Here is a 22,621-nt window from a genome sequence, read left to right on the forward strand (position 1 = left end):
GGCCTGAGCACCGTCCCAAGACTTTACCCACATCACCTCTGTTAATGCGCACACCTCCCTTGTAAGATACATACTATAACTATCCCCATTTTACAGATGAGGGAACTGAGGCTTAAAGAGATTAAATAACTTGCCAGGTCACAAGCTGATGAGTGGTGGTGTCAGGATTCAAACCCAAGCACTCTAGCTCCAGAGCATCGCTTCTCACTCATTTTGCCAAAACACCTTCTTCTGTTTGAGAGGAAATACAGAAGTGTACATTTCCTGAAAACTAGAATGTAGTGGAGGACGTGGATATGGGCATCTCATCTTCCAACAGTGGAGGTCTCGCCTTATAACCATGCCATATTGTTAGTATCTCTAAATCTTACCGTTGAATTCCCAGTTCACCTGCGACCATGGTGAAATTTTCCTGTGTCCCCAGTCAGAATTAATGACAATGTCTTCTGGCTCAAAATATGACAGAAATGTCAGGGACTCTTGTGGAGATGATGAAAAGGGAGGAGAAAAGGAACGATGATGGTGATGGAGATAAAGGTAATGTTGGGATTAATGAAAATAATGATCTGAGATATCTTAGGTGGTCCTGGCTCTTTGCAACACAAAAAATATGGCAGCTGCCTATACCATGTCAACAACAAACAGTATTTTCTACAAGTAGGTTGTCACACAATGCAAAGAGCTTCTTGGGATGGAGTGAGTTCTCTGTCATTGGGGTATTCCAGCAGAATTGGTATAAATATTTAGTGGAAAATGTACAGATTAAGTGTAGTAATCTATATCCTATTTTCTTATAATATTCATTACTCTTCCCAGACTCATTCCCAAAGTTGGGAGGACAAATAAATGCCTGTATTACTCAAAAATCAACCCCAGTAGTATGTATGTTTTCCTTTCATCTACCTACCTATTTATCTATCTATCTATCTAGCTAATTAGCCATCCAATCCAGTATTTGTGTCAACTTCCTCTTCATGAGGTCAACAGATCTTATATGTTTATTTGATAACTCAACATTATTGAGATCCATCATAATAAATAAGCAATAAGATAAGAATAATTATGTTTAGCAAAATTGGTGTTTGCCTCTTTAATGATACTATCTGTTTAAAGACTGTGGAGGCCATGAGTATTTTTTACCAGAACATGGACTATTAAAAGAAAAGCATCACCCTTGCATGATGATTTTGTGTAGGATTACTGGAGTTACAATTTGGCAAATTCATTAGGTCCTCTTCCCTTGGTATGATTCCTATTCATCTCCTGGTACCAAAAATATTTTATCTGCAATTTTTAGCCTTACCCAGGACTTGAACCAGAAAGAAAGAGACCAGAAGCCCACTAGAAGCACTAATCTGAACCCTGGTCTAACCCACAATTATTTCACCTTCTTTGACCTTAAAATCTATTGTAATACATTCTCTAGAGAAGCCATAACTACCATCTGGCCCTGAACATCAGCCCTGGGTATTCCCATTCATTTATTCATTCTTATATAAATATTTATCAAACATGGGAAGCTGAGAGTATTCAGGTATGCAAGCAAATCTTACCCATTCCCTATTACATCATATCTACTCTCTGGTGGAAAAACAGACATGGAACAAATACTGGCTCTCTCACACACACATACACACACACACATGCACAATGGTATGTGTTATCTAAGAAAAGTACGGGGGCATGTAAAATGTGATTAAGTTGTGACCTAAGAAAGGGCAGAGGAAGCCTCCCTGATAAAGGCTCCTTGTGCGGAGAATGAGGGAAGAGCTTCTCAGGAAAAGGAGGAACAGAAACTCAGACAGCTCAGAGGCAAAAAGAGACATGGGTCTTTCAAGGAACTTAACCAAAGTCATCGTGACTTCAGGAGTGAGAATGAGATGAAAAATGGAATTACCTGAGGAAGACAGAGGCCAGATCTAAAACGTGGGTCTCAAGAGGGAGTTCTGCCTTTGCCTTAAGAGCAATGGGAAGCTACTGACATTCACTGAAGGATTCTAAGCAATCATCCCCATAAGAAAAACACCCTGGTGACACTGTGGACAGGAGATTGGAAAGGATCTAAGTTGGGTGTAGGGCGGCGACTGTGATTCAGATGAGGAACAGGGTCTCCTGCACTGAAGTGAAAGGGGCGGAGATAAAGTGGATGGATGTGAGCATATTCAGGAGGGAAACTTGTCAGGAACTTGCAATAGATGGGCCATGGGGACTGAGAGATGGGGAAGTGACAGGCATGCCTTGGGCTTTCTGGTTTGGGCAACTGCAAGGATGGACCAGAGAACCCTGGATTCACTGAGATCAAGATCCAGGAAGCGGACAAAGTTAGGGAAACTGCAGGATGCAAACGTCCCCCCTTCCTCTATGAGATTTAGGAGGTTTTTTGGACTTCTTTTTAGAGTCCAATTATTCTAAATGTAACCAATTATTTATAACACCAAGAGTCACAGAGTCATAAGCTTCGAATTAGAAGGGATCTTAAAAATCATTTAGTTCAACCCTTTGCCTTTTGCCCCAAATCCCTGACCATGGGCATCTGGCTTCTGCTAAACACCTCCAGGGATGTCTTTTAATCTCACAAAGCCCAGCACAATTTCAAAGAGTTATAAATAGGAACGCATCAGTTTCTTCCCATGGGTCATAGTCCTACAAGTCTTCTCCAGCCATAATTATTGCCTGGCATTTATTCTAGAGTTATAAATAATATAGCAGATGACACAACATCTGATCTGGGTCTTTCTTTATGTTCCCCAAACCTCAAGTATAGAGCAAAAAAAAAAAAAAATCACAAAATGAAAACGGCTCTGTTTGTCTTAGATGATCAGCTCATCAAGAGAAGAGTTGCAGGGCCTCCCTGGTGGCGCAGTGGTTGAGAGTCCGCCTGCCGATGCAGGGGATACGGGTTCGTGCCCCGGTCTGGGAGGATCCCATATGCCGCGGAGCGGCTGGGCCCGTGAGCCATGGCCGCTGGGCCTGCGCATCCGGAGCCTGTGCTCCGCAACGGGAGAGGCCACAACAGTGAGAGGCCCACATACCGCAAAAAGAAAAAAAAAAAAAAAAAAAAAAGAGAAGAGTTGCAATGTTATCTCAAGAAGTAGTCAATGTTTATTTATCGGTCAATACACCATGAATATATTTTGCAGCCAGTATTGATTAGAACTTTCATTTGGATGTTGGTAATGAAGAAGTAAAATAATAGTGGATTAAACAAATTTGGAGTCTAATTTGTGTTATAAAAAAATTTCTAGGGATGAGCGGTCCAGGGCTGGTACGGTGACCTCAATAGTATTATGTGTCCGAAAATTCTTATTTCCTTTTTAAGTTTTTTTTCAGCTTTATGGAGGTATAATTGACAAATAAAAACTGCATATATTTAAGATTTACAACTTGATATTTTGATATACATATGCATTGTGAAATTGATCACCATAATCAAGCTAATTTACATATCCATCACCTCACATAATTATCATTTTCTTTCCTTCCTTCCTTCTTATTAGAATTCTTATTTCTTTGTGATCCACCATCCCACTGTGTGGCTTCCATCCTCAACGTCTTTTCATGGCCCGAGGTGGCTGGTGGAGGTGCCATTACATCTGCTTACCAGGCAGAAAGATGACTAAAGCGGGGTGGGTGTAAAAAAAGCAGACTTCCCAGAAGAATCAGGCATCTTTTCAAAGCTTTCCAAAACCTTCCAGTGATGAGTACCACTTATACCTATTGGCTACCCCAAGCTACAAAGAAGGCACACAGGCACACACACACACTCACACACACACCTGATATATATATATATATATATATATATATATATATATATATATATATATATATATATGTATGTATAGACTCACACACACACACCCCTTAGATACACACACACACACACACACACACACACACACACGTCTGGTCACATTACCTCCCCAAGGCTGGTTCTATATGCAAGAAAGAAAGAACAGTGCATGTTGGCAGCCACCCAGCAGTGTCTGAAGCACAGTCTGTGCGCAGAAACTTGTCCCAGGTAAACAGGCATGTCCTCAAATGGCTTAACGTTTTAACGCATATGAAGCAATTTAGGGTAACCCAGAATCCTGTGGGCAACTAGGTCTAGATTACTCTCAAAACATAGGCAGGAAAGAAAGAGATTTATTTTTGCTAGTAGGTATGTGGGTTAAAATAAGGGCTTGGTGTGCATAGTTTAATAAATTATGTAATGATTCTTTCCCCTTTTCCTTCTGGTGTATCCATTAATCTGCTTTTGAAGAAGGCTGGGGAACCAGGAAGTCATCGGAACTTTAGACTTTTCTCAGTCTCAGTTTCTTCCCTCAATGTTAATTCTACTCTGAGCATGGGCAGCACACACAGAAAGCCAGGTAAAGGAGCAGACTGTTTCTCAGGTCTTTAGAGCATCACGGCATGAAACCCACTGCAGCTTTCTGTAGAGCCTTGATAGGAGGTGGCCCAGGCATCGATGGATAAATTTTCTTTCTTGCCTCTGGTAATATAAATGCCTTGAGGGCAGGGAATATTTATTTGGCTTTGCCTTCGTCAAGTTCAGCATATTGTAGACAGTTGATAAATGAAAGGAACATGCATTATTAAATGAGAATATACATTTACTTAACTGTCGGTCTGGCATGTGCAGGGGCATGGCGGGGAGGCAGTGGGAACACGTGGATGTTTGGTACCAAACAGACTTGAGTTTAAACCCTCACTCGGCTACACCCCATCGGAAAGACTGCAGCCAAATTCATCTCTGATCTTCAATTCCTCCATTTTGAAATGACGGTTGCAATTCTACTGCACAGATACACCATTCCGAGTGGGCAGGATGTATGTGAACCACACAACACACACCAGCGAGGCGTTGCCAGATGTGAGTGTGCTCAGCTCTTCTACCTGGTTCTCCCTTTGGAGCATCTAAGTTAAGGTCTCAAAGCCCAAAGATTTGGAAGGGGGTCTTGTATTTATTTATTTTTTATGGTTTATTTGTTCATTTATTCAACATATATGACATAGTCTCTGCTCTTAGGGACCTTATAACTTACTGGAGAATCAGGCTGTCACACGAATTTTACTGTACGTGATAGGGAAAGGACAGCATTTTGGAGTATTTGAAGAAAGCACTTCGGTACAAAGAATGTGTTGTACATGGAGCATCCTGGAAATCAGAAATTGTTCCACTGACTGATCCCAGAGCCTAGGTGCTATCAGGTGTCTACACTGCTGTTAGAAGATTGTAAACCAGTAAGACAACAGGGAAGAGGTGGTAGCAAAGCAAGCCCAATAAAATTCCTCCTCAGGTGTCTGGAAGTGGGGGTGGGTCTTTTAAAGAAGTGGTTCTCAAACAGTGTTCAGTGGAACCTTGAGGGTGCCTCGGCCGGTTGGGCAGAAGAACTGCAAAGCGGTAAGAGAGGATGAATGGTAATGCAGCACAAAGAGAGGCGGAGCGGGTCTCCCTCCACTCTCACCACCCTGCAGTGTCATTTTCATTAGTTTTATATTTGAGGGCTTAGTCTAGTTTGAAAAAAACATTGCTGCTCTTCTAAATCCTCTTCTGTTTATTCTCTTTGTTGGTGGGAAGTTGATATTTACCCCACTATGAGTTTCCCAGCTAATTTTATGGATTCATTTTGCTGCCCTTTAATCGTTGTTTAGTATTGGGATAGGTTCACAGTTTGAATTATGTGCACGTGCCTGAGATGGGACTGAAAAAAATGAAGTTTATTAACTAGATTTAAAAATGATCTTTTCAGCCTTTTTACACCCAAATTACCTCAAACCAAGGTATTCGGGGCAGGATATCAAGTGAAAATTTGTTTCCACCTTCCACAAAATTAGGAAGGACTATTCATGAGGAAAAACTTCAGTGTGGTAATCTGTGTGGAGACATAACAGCATTTAAGTGAAAAAATGGTTTTGCTTCCCTGCAAGAATGTTCTAAGTACATGGCAAAGGGCTGATTCCTGATGACTGATATTTTTGTACATGAAAGAAACACTTAAGTAATGTGTAGCTTGAAACTGAGTGGACATCCTCTCATCCTGAGGTGCAGTTTTTGCTTCTAGTGGGAAATGACTATTATTGCTGGAAATGGCCAGGGTAGAATTGCCATTTCACCCACTGTTTTTGTTTTAATTTTCATTTTATATTGGACTATAGTTGATTTACAATGTTATGTTAGTTTCAGGTGTACAGCAAAGTGATTCAGTTACACATATACACATATCTATTCTTTTTCAGATTCTTTTCCCATATAGGTTACTACAGAATATTGAGCAGAGTTCCCTGTGCTCTACAGTAGGTCCTTGTTGATTAAATATAGTAGTGTGTATATGTCAATCCCAAACTCCCAATTTATTCCTCTCCCCCCACCTTTCCCCTTGGTAACCATAAATTTGTTTTCTAAGTCTGTGAGTCTGTTTCTGTTTTGTAAATAAGTTCATTTGTATCATTTTATTTTGCTTTTTTTTTTCTTTTTGGCTGCACCTCAGAGACATGTGGGATCTTAGTTCCCCAACCAGGGATTGAACCCATGTCCCCTGCAGTGGAAGCATGGAATCTTAACCACTGGACCTCCAGGGAAGCCCCTGTATCACTTTTTAAAAAAGATTCTCCATATAAGCAAACAGGCACTCAGCCTGTGGACTGCTGTCCTGTGTTTGGCCAGTTCCAGCCCCATCTCAGAGCTAGGCAGCCTGGCAACGTGTAACCAACCACATCAGGCCCCTCTGTGTTACAGAAATACTACTACTATTACTACTACTACTACTACTGCTGCTGCTGCTATCCAGTGCTTGGTTACTCCTGTTTATCAGCTCAACACTTGTTCATATTCATCAAGTCCTTTCATATCTACAAACTGTGAAGTTTTGACAGCAGGTATCTTACATCCTCATCTTGTTACAGATGATGTGACTAACGTACAGCAGGATGAAGTTAGTTCCTCGAGGTCCTGGGGTCTGTTTCCTGTGGGGTCTGCAGACAACGAATAGGAAACCACAGCAGCCAGACTCCAAGTTGTAGGTGTTCAGGCTGCACAGATGCCCAGCTCCATCACTCCTGGGTAACACTGGCATAAAATGGCTTGTTGATCACAGCTGACATGCGCATTTTGTAAAAGCTAGATAGGCAATTCTGACAAGTTCCACAAAGTCACTAATTAAATATTCAAAGGAAACAATTGTCTGTCAATTAAATATCTCAGTTACGATTCCCTTGGAAACAAATCGAATGACTAAAATCACATACAGTTTTACAACTCACGGTGTCAACGTAACTAAACCACTCGGAGAAATTAAATATTAAATACCATCTAATAAGTAAATCTCTCAGCATTTGCTATATCCTTACTCATATTTCTCTTTCTTCTCAGAGGTTACAGACCTCAACCAGCTGTGTTTTCTATATGGGTTGTCATTATCTGATCTTGGGAGCGAAATAAACCAGGAAAGCATACAAATCTTCACATACACATTCACTGTAACTCACAGGAATACAAACCATAGAGCGGGGAGCCATCTCAAAAGTCATTTCCTAGTGATAGAATTTTAGAGCTGTGAGGAATTCATTTCAAGGCCAAGACAGGTGGAGTGGTCTGTACAAAGTTGCACAGTCTTGGATGTAAAGTGCGGGGTCAATCTTTTGATGACTATTAGGTGCTACTTTCAATACAACGTACCAGCCCCCTGGCTCCATAGAACGCTAACATCGTTATACGCATTGCTACAATTTGGAATACAAATTTCATTTTTCTTTCCCTTTATTACTTTTAACTCATTGCCTCTGAAACTAGCAGAGTTAATTGAGATAAAAGAGCCTTAAAACCCATCAAATCGAGGGGCAGCTTTGAAATGAGACAGATGTGGTTAAAATCCTTTATTAGCTGACTGACCAAAGAGAAATGATGTCATACTCTGTGCTTAGCATCCTCAGCTATAAAAAGGGAAGCAGAAATACTGATGCTAAGATGATTCTCCAGGCACTGACTCAAGAAGCCTCTGCTACAAGCTTTCCCCATGATGTGCCAATGTCCATTCCAGGGATAGACAAAAGGACAGCACCTGTCCTCAAAGTGTATATGGTTTACTAATAGAAACAAATAAGGAAACTATAATTCCAGTCTCACCTACCAACCCCTAGTCCTCCTCCAGGTCTTAATTAAGAATACTTTCCTCCTCTCAGTTCAAGTCAGGTTTTTTTCTTTTAAATAGAAACCAGGACCAGGACAAGGGTAAGGCCAGCTGGGTTCCTAGGGTGTACAGTTTAAGAAAGCACTTCCTGTCAGGGTTGTACAAGTGCAGAGTCGGCACCTGAGAGTGACTGCCTCTTATGCTTTGCACCCTGGGTGCCTTACTAGCCTCAACCTGGTCACTGCCTGGCTCTAAACCAGGTCACCTGACTTAAAAGCACTTAACTCAGTTTGAAATTTTTCACGTGTTTAGGTCACTATTTGATTGATGGGTGTCTCTCACTCTAGATTATAATCCCTTTAATAGTAGGATTCTGGGGCTTCCCTGGTGGTGCAGTGGTTAAGAATCCGCCTGCCAGTGCAGGGGACACGGGTTCAAGCCCTGGTCTGGGAAGGTCCCACATGCCGCAGGGCAATGAAGCCCGTGAGCCACAACTACTGAGCCTGTGTTCTAGATCCCGCGAGCCACAACTACTGAGCCCGTGCACCTAGAGCCCATGCTCCACAACAAGAGAAGCCACCGCAATGAGAAGCCTGCGTACCGCAACAAAGAGTAGCCCCAGCTCTCCACAACTGGAGAAAGCCGCGTACAGCAACAAAGAACCAAAGTAGCCAAAAATAAATAAATAAATTTATTAAAAAAAATAGTAGGATTCTGGATTCTTTTCCTCACCACAGAATCCTTACTGTTTGCACCCAGCACGCAGTGGTACTCCATAAATATTTATGCATGAAGGACTGAATGAAAGAATAAGTTAATGAATAATGGAGAGATGTAAAGGGCATGAGGCGAGTCAAGGGACTTAAACCCACCTGGTAAAGCATCAGAAAACCCACTGCAGAGAAGGTGGGGTCTGTGCTGAATTCCAGAGCCTTTCTCCTTGAATTATCATTTGCAGGCTGGCAGCATCCAGCACCCGGGCACTTGTTCGAAATGCAGAATCTTGGGTTCCCCCTAAATCCAAAGATTTTACCAAGACCTCCAGGTGATCCCAAAGCACATTAAATTTTGTGAGCATTGGTCTCAAAAACACATGGGTTTAGCCAAGTGAAGCCCAGGAAAGGACCACTCAGGGCAGAGGACTCCAGGAAAAAGGGTGACTGTTTTGAAAATTAAGTTATAATAAAACATAAAAGGTATTGTGTGATTCTTTGTACCAGGCCCGGAACTAAATACTCTAAATACTATTGTGTGTATTATTTCATCTCTTCAATGATCTTCCGGCTTGCTATTATTCTTCCCATTTTACAGCTAAAGAAAGTGAGGTACAGAAAGATTAAGGCCCTTGAGGGTGTCCTGAAATTAATAAATGGCAGATCTAGTCCAGGTGGTCTGAATCTACATCCTGCACTGTGATCTCCACACACCGATGCTCTTCCCGTGAGATGTGTAGGTCTGGGGCAGGGCACTACTCAACACCCACACTCTCCCACTGAAAACATCTGGCTCGAAGAACTGCTTGTCTTTTTTTCAAATTTGGTAACATCTGCCTGCCCCTCCTCCATTAAACACCTAATCTGAGTTCAGATTCTCAAACAAACAGGCAATTACACACAGGCCATTTGTTCCTAAGCTGGCATGTGTCTTGAAGAAGGGACACAGGGGAGTTTTCCTGGAGCTGGTGACACCTGAGCTGGTAGACAAGGAAGGAAGGAGCTGGAAGAATTGTTCCAGAAAAACATTCAGGCATAAGCCAGCATGAGGTACCCAGGAAAACTGGTTATGGAATTCCACTGTGGAACTTACCCAGTGGTGTGAGGTGCTGAGAATACTAGCTTTGAGAGACGCTTACCCTTGTGGGGTGGGGACGGCTTGGAGGAGCACGAGGGATGAAAAAATTGAGAAAGCACTGGGGAGGGCATGCTGCACTAGAATGAAATGAGTAGGATGGAGAGATTTGGACAGACCCCAGCAATGGGAGGTGAAACCATCAGGATTTCACGTAGATGCTGGGAGACTGGGAGTTGATTTTTGACTTGTTGAGACTGAGTTGCCTCGAGGTGTCCAGCAGGTCACGAAATACCCTGGGCTTCAGTGTAGCAGACAGAACAGGGTTGGGGATACAGATGTAGGACATGGGTGCATGTTCATCAACTAAAGGAGGACGTGATTGCCCAGGGTGATGGGGAGACATACGGGATGGGAATTTAAGAAGCCTCAACATTTAAGAGATGAGTTGAAGGGCAAGCCCTGAAAGCACTTGAGAAGGAAGAGTGTATGTAACCAGCACTAGACTCAGTTGTAGAGACACACCCGTGACTCAGGTACAACCCCTGCCTTTGTGAAACTCATAGCCTGGCTGGTGAGAGAGAGAGACGTGGAGACAAACAGCAGTACGGCCTGTGGCAGGATGGATAGGCAGGTAGGGGTAATGTGGTCAAAGAAGAAGGAATATCTAACTAGGTCTGGGTACTAGGAAAAACTTCATAATTCTGCATTTTCCCCCTACTCACAAAACCCTTTTAGGTATCAAGATACTTGTGCCTGAAGAAGCCAAAGCCATTTGACCAATGTCACTGGGAAAAATTCATGGCAAAAACATGATGACAATTTGTGGTTTCCATGTTTCTAAGGAAATGTACTTACATAGTTTCAGAAATATCTCTCACTGTCCATTGGCACAGTTCACAGTTCGTCTCTGGCTGAAATGGCTTGGGCAGGGCCCCAAGAGCTGCACATGATGTCATTATTCACTTGGTAAGAGACAAAGGCTATATCTCTCTCATAAATAGGGAAGGGGGCCCTCTGTTCATTGGGCACTGACTGTCTGGCCCCATGACCCCACCCGCAAACGAGCTGACAATCACCAGTAGGCTAGGAAGACTCACTTAAATAATGGGGGATGTTTGATGCTGAACTTAGAAGAAAATAAGCTGGCTCTGATTGATTGTGATTTTGTTTCTTGACTAATCAGCATCAGAAAAGTGAACTAAGGGGGATAATGCGTCACAGAACTGAAAACAGGCGACTTACTCATAACCATTTTGGACGTCATGAAGACTGTTTTAGTTACTTGCACTGGGTTCCAATATGGAAAATCAGGCTTTATTTTTGCCTTTAGGCAGTCTACAGATAAACTGGTTCAGTTAGGGTACAAACTGGTCTTTAGGTGGTAGGTTTTAAGCTGTGGGAAATGGCAGACTAAGCAATTGTCCAGTTACTACGCTCAGCAAGGGCAACTGGTTCTCCTCTTTGGAGTGAGGCAGACCAGCTTGGCTGGCAAGGAGTGCCGGAGGCAAGTAGGAAGGTGGGAGCACCTCTTGCCCACAACTGCCCCTGTATGAAGCCAGATGGTGAACATCCACAGGTGACCAGAAGGGGGTACCACTGAGAGGTCAGGCCAAAGAAATGATTTGGGGTAGTATACCACAAAGCAAAGATAGCCTGAGTGAGGTGCCTGTGCTGGGATTCAGAGCCAGGGTGCTAAAGAACCAAGAAGGAAGCCAATGAGGGGCTGAGACCCTCATCAATACTTGGACTCTATTTTGCATGGATGGACCAGACCACTTAAAATTTTCAGGAATGGACAAATAAGTGTGGATAGTTTAGGTCCATGACTTTTTAACTTCCTTTTTCCTTTTCTATCTTTTTTGACTGAAATGATCTGGATAATGATTTGAATTTTTCTTCATGTTATCTACGATAACTTCCTTAACACAGGTCTAGCAAACACTCAGCTTGGGGCTTTCTGCCCAAAGCACTTCCTGGGATGACATTTGGTGTGCTTTTGCCTGTATTGACCACAGAAACTGATTTCTTTTCTCTCACTGGCTTTTCACTGACTATTTGACCATGCGTGTTGGCGGGGTGGAGGGGGAGGAGGGGGCCATGTAATATTCATTCCTTCCATTCATTTATGAGCACAATATTTAGAGCTGCCCATGTGCCGGGTACTATGCTAGGCGCTAAGAACCCAACGATGAGGAGGCGCAATCCTTGACCTCAAGGGGCTCACAGCCTGGTAGGCACATGACGTTACGATGTTGCTCTGATAGTTGAAAATGCAGAGTGTAGCAATGTACCAAGGAGAGGGAATTGAGCCTTGCTTAAGCTCTTTGTCTGCCCACCTTGTGTGGAAATGGGCTGCCTGGAGCTCCAAGGCAGCTGCTCAGTTTTTAGCTGGGGTCACTGTGAACACAGAGCAACGAGGAGAGCCTGGAGCTGCAGACAAGCCCGACCTTCTCAACATGAGGCAGATGCTCTCTTGTGCCATGTCTTCTGGTCACCAGGCTTGGGATGCCTTCAGTCTGTGATAAGGTGATGCTTACATAACTGACCTCCTGACTCTTCCCCAGGGTCCCTTTACATTCTTCACTAGGAAGATCCACACCCATTTACAATTTTTTCTAAAGTCTGACCTTTCCTTTCACGCAACTCTTAAAAGAAATCCACAGCACCTTCGATTTTTCATGCTTTAGAGGTCTGCAGTAAAAAGAGCCCAAGACCTGCATTTGTGTAAAATATTCACCGAATGCTGTTTCAGACGTGTTCTGAGAGTCTGCTACAAACCTTCCTACCTCTGCATCAGAGTCACAAACTGCCTCCCCAAATCCATTCAAGTACCAGCCTCATTACAGCAACAGCCTTGACCGTGGCGTACATGTCGTGACTCAGAATCCAGAACCCAACAGTCAGTCAACAAGTATTTGCTGAATAATTTTCCTACTCAACCCTCATTCTCCCCTTCTTCCTAATGCAATCCTGATTTTTTGAGAAGCAGTAAAATCAAATCTATTTTTGCCATCCTTTCTTGCTGATGGAGGCGCCTTGGATCAGAATTCTGGTCCCCCAAATAGAAGCAGACGTCACTGGGCAGGGGTCCCAGAGGAGCTCCTGAAAGGGCCGCCGACTCAGTGGGCAAATGCCTTTTAGGCATCTTGGCTTCTTGCCCTTTGCTCTTTGTCCTCTTCTTTTTCTTTTCCTGCCTGCAAAGTGGCTGTGAGGGCTTAGAGATGCAACTGGTGGTTTCCAAAGGACCTTGAGGAAAAGACCTCCCTGTATGGAATTCTCCTTTAGGCCATCTCTGATGGATTTCTCTACAGCTTTCCCTTGAAAAATCCCCATGCCAGGGAGCTCATCACTTCAAAAAACAGCTCCCTGGGCAGGTCTATCTGTTACAAAGCCTTAGCTTTAGGTGAACCAAATCTCTCATGGTATAACGACCACCCTTTGATCATTATTCTGTCTTAGAGGACACATAAAATAAAGTTTCTCTTTGTCATGGCAGTACCCCAAATATTTGAGGACACCAACCATATCTCTTCTATCCTTAGGCCTTGCAGGGCTTTTCTTTTTCTTTCTTTCTTTTTTTTTGGTCCTGTTCTGTTTTGCTGCATTTCTTATTCCCATGTTCTGAGTTAAAGGAATACATATATTTTGACTATGCATTCCCTAATCCTTAGTCATCTCTATTTTATAAGCAATCATGTATATTCAGCACATAATCACACAGAAAAAAGTAGAAAAGATTCTGAAATGGTTTACTCCAGTCAACTGGAAAACCAGCTGACACAGGACAAGGATGTAGTTTATAAGACAAACAAGGATGTAGTTTATAAGACAAAATAATTCTTGTTTCATGTGTACATTTTATACTGGTATGCTCTTTATATAAAGATGACAGTTTTAAAAATTTACTCATTAAAAAAACCCCAAACATTAATACGATTTAATTTCATACTTAGCTCACGTCTTCACCATGTACATTTTTATCATTTTCTGATTTAGGAGAATTTTGTGTTTCAAAGATATTTTGCAATTCATAACACCTGAGGTAGGCATGTAAGTCAGGAAGTGGGGTGGAAGGGAAAGAAAACCCCAGTGACTAATGAATGTGCAAGGTATTACACATATTAAAAGACGTGATTTAGCTAAGAATGAAATTCAAATACTAAATCACAAACATGCCCAGTCAGAGTCCAATGCAGAGATATCAAAGACACAAGAAAATGCACGTTTATCTGACAACACATTGAGTTATAATCCCAGTTCATTGGTTGAGAAGGTGGTCACATAGTTGCATTCACTGGTAGAATGGCTTTTATTCCCCTTGGGAGATGGCCAGGCCTCCCTTGGAATGTCTGGGACCTCAACGGTTAATTAATCTACCCTGCATTCTTCTGTACCCTGCAGAGCTGACTGTGAAAAATCTAGGAGTGAGAAAAGCTGGCTTCCGAAGTGCTGCTTAAGTGACCTGACTTCTTAAAATAGTCCTTCATAAACAAACTCACATGATCTAATTTGCGTATATAAATCCAATTATGTTTCCTGGGAAAGCACAGGGAAGATGATCTGGCTGGGTAGACTAACGTTCTTCTACTCCAGCCCCAAGAAAATGCTGGGGAGGAATTATTTACAGAGCTGATGCTCTTGCTAACTGAGGGTCAGACCTAAATATCCCAGAAATTTGCCTACCTTCTGCTTTTGGTACCTTGCATTCCAGAGAAAGCAAAGAACACGCTACAAAGCAATATGCCTAGGGAACTGATATGCCATCCAACTGCATATTCTAGACCTCCTGGTCTCTCAGAGCATCAATATTGTGGCCATTCGTTGGTGAGAGGAAAGGTTTGAGATGAATGTTGCAAGTGTCTCCTATGTTCTGAAAACAAACACATGTAGCATCAACTCAAATAGACACACTTGCGAAATGAATAAATTAGCATCCTAAGAAAGAGTTAGACAACAGGGAAGTGTCACATCAGCGTGACTGTAGTAGTGTCCTTTGATTATACGTTGCCAGCAGCACTGAAGTTGGGATCAACTTTTTTTTTTTTTAATCTTTCCTTTTAATGCTTGGTTTCACTTATTTTTGATGAGCTCTTAAAATGCCATCAGTCATCAAGGTGTAAATGTGACTCATGCATTTGTCCTACTTAGCATGACACCGCAGCAGCTGCTCCAGAAATAAAGTCCTCCCAGTCTTCCCAGTTCCAACCTAATTATGCTCAGACCCATTGAAACCAGTCAGGTGACTGGTAGGAAGAAAAACAAATTCATTATTCAGTCTTGCAAAGTCCACACCACATGTCATTTTACAACTCCCTCTGAACACACAGACGCCAAGCCTACTGGCAACTCCAGGGCAAAGGTGTCTACAGATCAGGGCTGAAGGGATTTAGTTTGTCATTTCAGATGTCATTAAAAATATCCTTTGCAAAGCCTACTCTCCATCGCAAAAAAAAAAAAAAAAAAAAAAAAAGGAAAGGAAAGGAAGGAAGGAAAAGAGAACCATAAAGGACAGTCTCTCGGTATTTTTCACAAGTAAGAGAGAATAATATTTCCATTTCTCGGCATTCAGAGGAAGCCCTTGGGAATGTTGACACTCAAATCTGCTTTTGAAAGTCATTTTCTGGCAGGCTGGGATGTTGCAATTATTTTTTTAAAGCCTATATGAATTTGCCAAAGGAAAATGTACAGAAATGGAGGTATTTGTGGTTTTAAAAAATGTACATCATAACTAGTGAGGTGTGTTAAATAGGACCCAGGTTACACACATTTAATGGACATCTGTGTTTCCTGAAGTATCTACCTTGATATCAAATACCAAATTGAGATGATTTAAATTACATGTCATTTGCTGTACATTAAATAGTCATAAGATTCCTTTTATTTGATTTGAGTTAGCAGACTTAGACAAAGGACATATAATACACGCATATGTTTAAATTTTACACATGGGGAGAGAGATGTTGGTAATTCCATTATACTCACTTGGACTTTACTGTGAAGTCAACCCTTCATTTAAATGATCAGAAATGCATGTTAAAGCACATGCAAAGCCTACTTCTCTCCTGACCCCCACCTGCTCATACCATACACCACTCTCTTACCTGGTATAACCGATGCATTTTCCCCAAAAGGATTTTTTAAAGGCCAAATGGCAAGCTAAAAATCCCTCGTTATTAGTCAAGTTTAATGATCATGGTTTAATTAGCGTTCTTCTGGCTCTAGTCTTTTCTGTTTCGTCTGGATGTGTGTAAGACAAGGAAGAAAATGCTGCTTGAGAAATTCAAATCTGACAGCATGACCTTGAGCACTAACTCACCTGGATTTGCATACCTGGCTGTCTTTGCTCATAGAGCTATTTTGGAGAAATCACCTCCATTCTGACACTTCTGCTTATATGCCTCGCCAAGAGGTACAGAGGGCTAATTAGCCACTAGCTGTGACATTTTAGAATCCCCAAGAGGGAAGCATAATGCAGCAATCTTTGTAGTTAAATATTGCTGCCTCTCAGTTTTCCAATAACTAAATGATCTTCATCATCTTATCACTAATGAGCTGAAGAATGAGAATGACATTAATTTCAAAAGTTAGGTAGCTCGTATTATTGTCACCAGCAGTTAAAATAGAATCAAATGTTAACTACAGCAACAGAGCTTAGCATGTATCTCCCTGGTGAGAGAACCTACCAAATACAACCTTATCATTCATATTTTATTTATACACATAATGTCATTTTGTAATGAATTTTTAGATGGGTAAATTGAACTGGCAAGAGAAACAATTTGTTTAAGAGGTAGAAAATTCTGTGTCATAGAGGGAATCTGGACAAAGGCACTACTATCTGTGGCTTGAATCCCATAATGAAGCTGATTTAACTTGAAATGGGTGAGGCTCCCCAAGGAAGGAATACCTACAGCCCTAGTGTTACCTGTAGCTGAACTTTCTCAGGGGGAAAGGAAAAGGAATCCTTTGAATTGGGCTTTGAACCTTCCGAGGGTTCCTCAGTATTTCCAGTGCCACTTAGACCTAGAAAATACACGGGGATCACATCTGCCCTGGACAAGAACCTCTTTGGGTGGGAAGTTCACTTTTGTCTAACTGTTCGCTGAGTGGGAAAACAGAAACCATTTCTTTGCTGATAGCAAGGGACCTCCTGGTTGGCCCTTTTAAGGTTCTACCTCGTATCCAGAGTGGAAGGTATGTGATAGATAAATGAATACAGGGCGCTCTCTCTTCATATAGGGTATCTGCAGAGACCTGCAGCTTGGTTGTTACCCTGTCAAGCCACAGGTATAATTTTCTTCCAGAGGGAAAGAGGAGAAGCCAATTCTCAAGCTTGGGTTAGAGAAGGCAATCATCAGCTCATTTGTTCCTTTTGAAAATGGCATTTTCAGTGAAGTGAAACAGCTGCCGAGGTGTGTTTACTGTATCCTCATTCTAGCTTCCTGCTTCTTGAAAATGTTAAGTTAAACATGAGCCATCCTCTTAATGGGAATCAAGATTCATGTAGAGAAAGAAGATATGCCAGTGTTTATGGCCTTCAGTTGACAAATTTATATCCCACTGAGCAAGACGATGAGCTAGCTACAAAGAGCCTATTCCCAGCAATTCAATCACATTCCCCTTATGATTGCCCTTTGGTTTATTCATTAAATCTTAATTCATGGGCTATATGGGGTATTTCTCTCTTGAGTAGTGAAACAGGTACCTCTCGCTCTTGAGTCATTTCAAATGCTTATCTTTTTAGAAGGATACCCTGTGAAAGGTTTCTGAAGAATGACTGGCATTGAGCTGGATTTGAATCCTGACCTCACCACTTGTCAGGCTCATCATCTTTGGGATGTCCCTTTAAAGTTTCTAAGAATCTGTCATTTCTTCTCTGAAATAAAAGTGAAGGATGATACCATCAGTTTGTTCTCACTAGATGTGATCATGTATGTAAAGGCTCCTGGTTACATGTAAAATATTGTACAGATGTAAAGAATTATTATTGTGCTTTGATTTCTCCAAAGGTGTTTACATGTAAAAGACTGCTTTATACACATTTACGTGTGTGTGTATGTGTGTAGAAAGCTTTCACCAACACAACGTCAGGGGACTTGGCTATTTTCTCATATTGCTTATGCAATGAGTACTCTTGTTCATTCAGTGATTAAGTGCCTACCACGTGCCTGGCATTTTTCTAGGTGCTGAGGATAAAAGGATAAACACGATAGACAACGTCTTTGCTCTTACACGGTGTTTACATTCTTGTGAGGGTGTGGGGCTGGGGGAAGAAACACAATAAATATAAACCAGTGAGATCATTTCAGATGGTATATGTGTTCTGGAGAAAATAAGACATGTCATGTGCTAGGGAGTGTCATTTGAACTGAGTCTGGAATATTGAGAATGCGTCAGTCATGTGAAGACCTGGCAAAAATTGTTCTAGGCAGCAGTCACAAAGGCTAAGAAGTGGGAAAGAGCTTGGGATATTTGAAAGACAGGAAAATAGAGATTATATCTGGAGGCTGAGGAGTAGAAGGGACAGACATATAATTAGCGAGAGAAGCAGCACCAACTCACAGAGGGTCCAGTAGGCCATGGTAAGGAGTTAGGATTTTATTCCAGCTTCTAAACGAGGTCGTTAGCAGGTGTGTTAAGTATGTGTTGTATATCACCAAACAGGGAAAACCAAGCAATACTGGTAAAAAAAAAATCACAGATTCTTTTTTTTTTTTTAAAGCGATTAATTCTCTACTTTATCCACCTACAAGGTCTAGGAAAGACACTTGAACCTCTAGAGGGCGCCAAAGGAAAACCTTTTGTGGCCAAAGCCACAAAGGTTCCTTCAGCACCTAAAATCAGAGGAAAGCGCTCTGCTTGTTCCTTCACAGTCCGGCAAAAGGTGACACCTTATGAAAAGATTGTTCATCTACATTTCCTACCCAAACAGAAAGTTGAATGAGCTTGATATACATACACCAGGACCCTGGTTTTCACGCTAAAGGATTGTTTATGATGGGGTGGGAGTAGGAAGACATTTGAGGGTTATTTTTAATCTTCTCCCATCTGGTAGTATTTGAGTGGAGCATAAAACAAATATGGAGCCAAAATTTACTTTCTGGATTCATTTGGCAAGAAAAGTGTCTCTATACTTAGGACTTTGAAAATATTCATAACTTGCTACTTAGGATGTTATTCTAAATACTAGTCCAAAGTTACTTGACAAAGTCTTTTAGTAATGTGTACCAAGGAAGGCTACTGCATGAGAAGCAGTGGGTTATGACAAATGGAATTTTATGCATATGGTCAGATAGCTATGATATATTATGAAAACGACTCATAGTGAGAGAAGAGAAGGGGAAGGAAGGAGGAGAAGGAGACAGAAAAGATGAGAAAAAGGGAAAAAAGGGAAAAGAAGCAAGGAGAGGTCAGCTGATGTCTAGGTACATAATAAAGAAAATGCAAAACAGAAGGAGAGAAATTGGAAGAAAGGGAGAGATTCAGAGGACACTCGGATTCAAATCCACGTGTAAACAAGATTTAGAAACACAGTTGAAATATAATTTTATATAATCCCAAATTCAGACTTTATCATATGTGGGTATTAAAGGTTCATGATAATTCTGAGAAAACATTATGTTTTTTGTAATCCTTTTTTTCTTTTATAAATTTATTTATTTTATTTATTTATTTTTGGCTGCATTGGGTCTTCGTTGCTGCACGCGGGCTTTCTCTAGTTGCGGCGAGCGGGGGCTACTCTTTGTTGCCGTGCCCGGGCTTCTCATTGTGGTGGCTTCTCTTGTTGCGGAGCACGGGCTCTAGGTGTGTGGGCTTCAGTAGTTATGGCTCGCGGGGTCTAGAGCATAGGCTCAGTAGTTGTGGCGCACGGGCTTATTTGCTCCGCGGCATGTGGGATCTTCCCGGACCAGGGATCGAACTTGTGTCCCCTGCATTGGTAGGCGGATTCTTAACCACTACACCACCAGGGAAATCCCTCATTATTGTTTTTAATAAGAAAAATTCAACGGGTCAGACCTTACTTACAGAGGCTTTCATCCCCCCATTTCATGCCTGATGATCATAGCCATGTACTTTATATGCTCTTTGCTCTACCCAGGGAGACTTCAAAAAGCACGGTAAAAGCAGTCAACCAGATAAGTAACCTAAGCAAATGGATATAGAGCCATCCGAGAAGAGAGAGAATCCCAAATCAACTAGGAGTCCAGAAGGTCAATGATGGGTAAAGCACTCTGACGGTACCAGCGCCCTAAAAGTCATGAGCAGTTTTCATAGGTGTTGTACCTGTTTATCCTAAGAACCATCTATTCAAACCAGACTGCAAGAGGAGCCTCTGATGTCCAAGCACCTCTCATCAGCTTTTTACTTGAAAACACTCCAGCTGATACGTTTCCCTCATTTTTATGGAAAAGTTCCCATAAAACTCTCTTGTTACCCCCATTCACTCTCTTGTTACCTACCAGACATTTGGCCAAGAAAGTGCCAGACCATTAATTATCAATTGATTTCAATGAACTTAAACAATAGAGTGATCATCTAACTCCTCATTCACAGACAATGAGAACTTTGGTCACAGAAACACATCCATTTTTAATGGGGAAAGATAGGAAGAAAAGGGGAGAAAGGAGAAAGCGACCTAGAGTCAGGTTCCACCTAAATATTTCAAACCATCTACATCAAAATGCCCCTTTTCGATTAAGCAAAACTTGCATTCTTTGCCAATGACATGCTTGCTCCCCCTCTCCACCAGCCCCAAAAGTCCTGAGGTTGATTTATTCAAAGCATTGGGGTTGGATCCTGTAGCAAAAGGAGACAGCACCCTAGATCCCCAAGGCAATAAAGAAAAAAAAAAAGAGTGTCACAGGCTTGTCTGAAGGACTTAGTGAGATAGCTTAAGTAGGGTACCCAGCAATTAGTATGCGTTTGACAAATGTTGATTCCTTCGAGAACTGAAGATTTGTGGCGCAAAGACACAGAGAAACCTAACTCAGAACCCCAGAGACCCTTAGGACACCTGCTGTAACTCTCATGAGTAAAGCTGCTAAGGAGTGGGTCGTCTTCTAAATCGGGGTGCCCCCTCCCTTTCTGTCTCTTGCTCCAGAGACGGCAGCTCCTGGGGGATGTGTGAGGGGCAAAAAGAAGACTACTTCTTAGCTGATGTCAGAGAATTACTCACAGAATCAGAGTAGAAGGGTAGAGATGATAGAAACTTGAGAGATCATTTAGTTCCAGTTCCTCTAGAGCAATAGCATCCCACGAACACCCAGCACCTCCTAGTTGCAAGGCACTGTGCCGGGCTGGGGGAGGGGACTCAAAGGGAGAGAGGCAAACCTGCCTCTTAGAAAAGCGATTTCTAAAGAACCCCGGGGAGTCAGGGGACGAGCAAGGCAGGCAGGAGTTACCTGGTTGATGGAAATGACAGCCAGCCTGGGGATGACCCCTTGGAGGACCACCTGCAGTAACGACGTGCCCAGGCCAGCCAGGATGGCCCAGGTGAGCGGCAGCGGCAGCATGCTGTAGGTGGCGAAGAGTGTGAAGAGCACGTAGCCAATGCCGTCTCCCAGGAGCCCATAGCCCAGACCTGCTGCTAAGATCTGGGTGGTCATGGCCACCCAGGTGACCACGCCGCTGTACTGCAGGTAGGTGTGCGAGGTGGTGTCCTTCCTGACCACCACCAAGGCGCAGATCACCACCTCTATGCCCGTGAAGAAGCCCAGCAGGATGCCCTTGAGCGGGTCCATGGGGGCCGAGGCCAGGCTCAAGTGGAGAACCAAGAGGGTGAGTTTTGTCAGCACGTCCAGCACGTTCATCACCACCTCCGATTTGCGCCTCTGGCCCAGGAAATAGCGCTGGTAGAGGCGCTCCAGATCCCGGGACTTGAAGGAGTTGCGCAGGGTGGGGAAAATGACCCCTCGGTAGCTATAGCCCCCCTTGAGGAAGAAATCCGAGTTGCTCGGGGCGCAGTCGAGGTGCAGGAAGCCCAGGTCGCCCGCGCCCCCGCTGCCGCCGCCGCCGCCGCTGCCGCTGCGTTCCGGGAAGACTTTGGTGCAGCCGGGGCTGTGCGCTCTCTCCCCGAGGCCCAGCGCGTAGAGGGGCAGCGCCGAGTCGCCGGCCAGCTGCGACGCGTGGTGGTTGGGGCCGCCGCCTACAGGGTCCGAGGCTTTGCTGGAGCTTCCGCTCCCGCCGCCGCTGCCCCGTTGCCCGTGAACGAAGCGCTGCTCGGTGATGTGCCGCACCGCCGTTTGCCACAGCAGCCGCTGCGGCCGGGAGCCGCTCCCGCCGTCGCCGGCCGGGGGCGTCGGGTGGATGGTGTAGAGTTCCTCGCTGCCACTAAGGCAGCGCACATCGGAGAGCTCCATGGCGCCGGGCCGCTGGGAGGGAGGCGCAGAATCTGCGCGAGGCCGCGGCGGGAGGGGGTCCCGAAAGACCCAGAGGCGGCCTGGTGGGAGCTTGGCGGCGAGCCCTTCTCTCCCCAGCCGCCCTGGGCAGGAGGTCCCCGCACGTCAGGTCATAGTGCGCTCCGGGCCAAAGGGCGTCTGGAAGACCGCCGCAGACCCCTGCGTCCTCGCGCGTCGCCCTCCCGCCAGCCCGCGCAGCTTGGGTGCGTGGCAGCGGGGGCTATTTGTCCGCAGAAGCCGCGGCGCTCTGAGCCACGCAGCCCCCTTCCCGGCCTCTGGCTTCCTGGCTGGGTCTCGGCT

General features: G+C 43.5%; 1 protein-coding gene across 1 annotated transcript in view; it reads right to left on the bottom strand.

The window, feature by feature from the left end:
* Positions 1–22,282, bottom strand: part of ADCY8 (adenylate cyclase 8) — a 218,853-nt gene extending 196,571 nt beyond the window's left edge. Inside the window, exon 1 of the mRNA XM_060115762.1 lies at positions 21,326–22,282. Within this exon, the coding sequence (XP_059971745.1) occupies positions 21,326–22,282 (957 nt within the window). The remainder of the gene's footprint in view (positions 1–21,325) is intronic.
* Between the last annotated feature and the right edge of the window lie 339 nt (positions 22,283–22,621).

This window comes from Mesoplodon densirostris, chromosome 13 (assembly GCF_025265405.1).
Source record: "Mesoplodon densirostris isolate mMesDen1 chromosome 13, mMesDen1 primary haplotype, whole genome shotgun sequence".
NCBI lineage: Eukaryota > Metazoa > Chordata > Mammalia > Artiodactyla > Ziphiidae > Mesoplodon > Mesoplodon densirostris.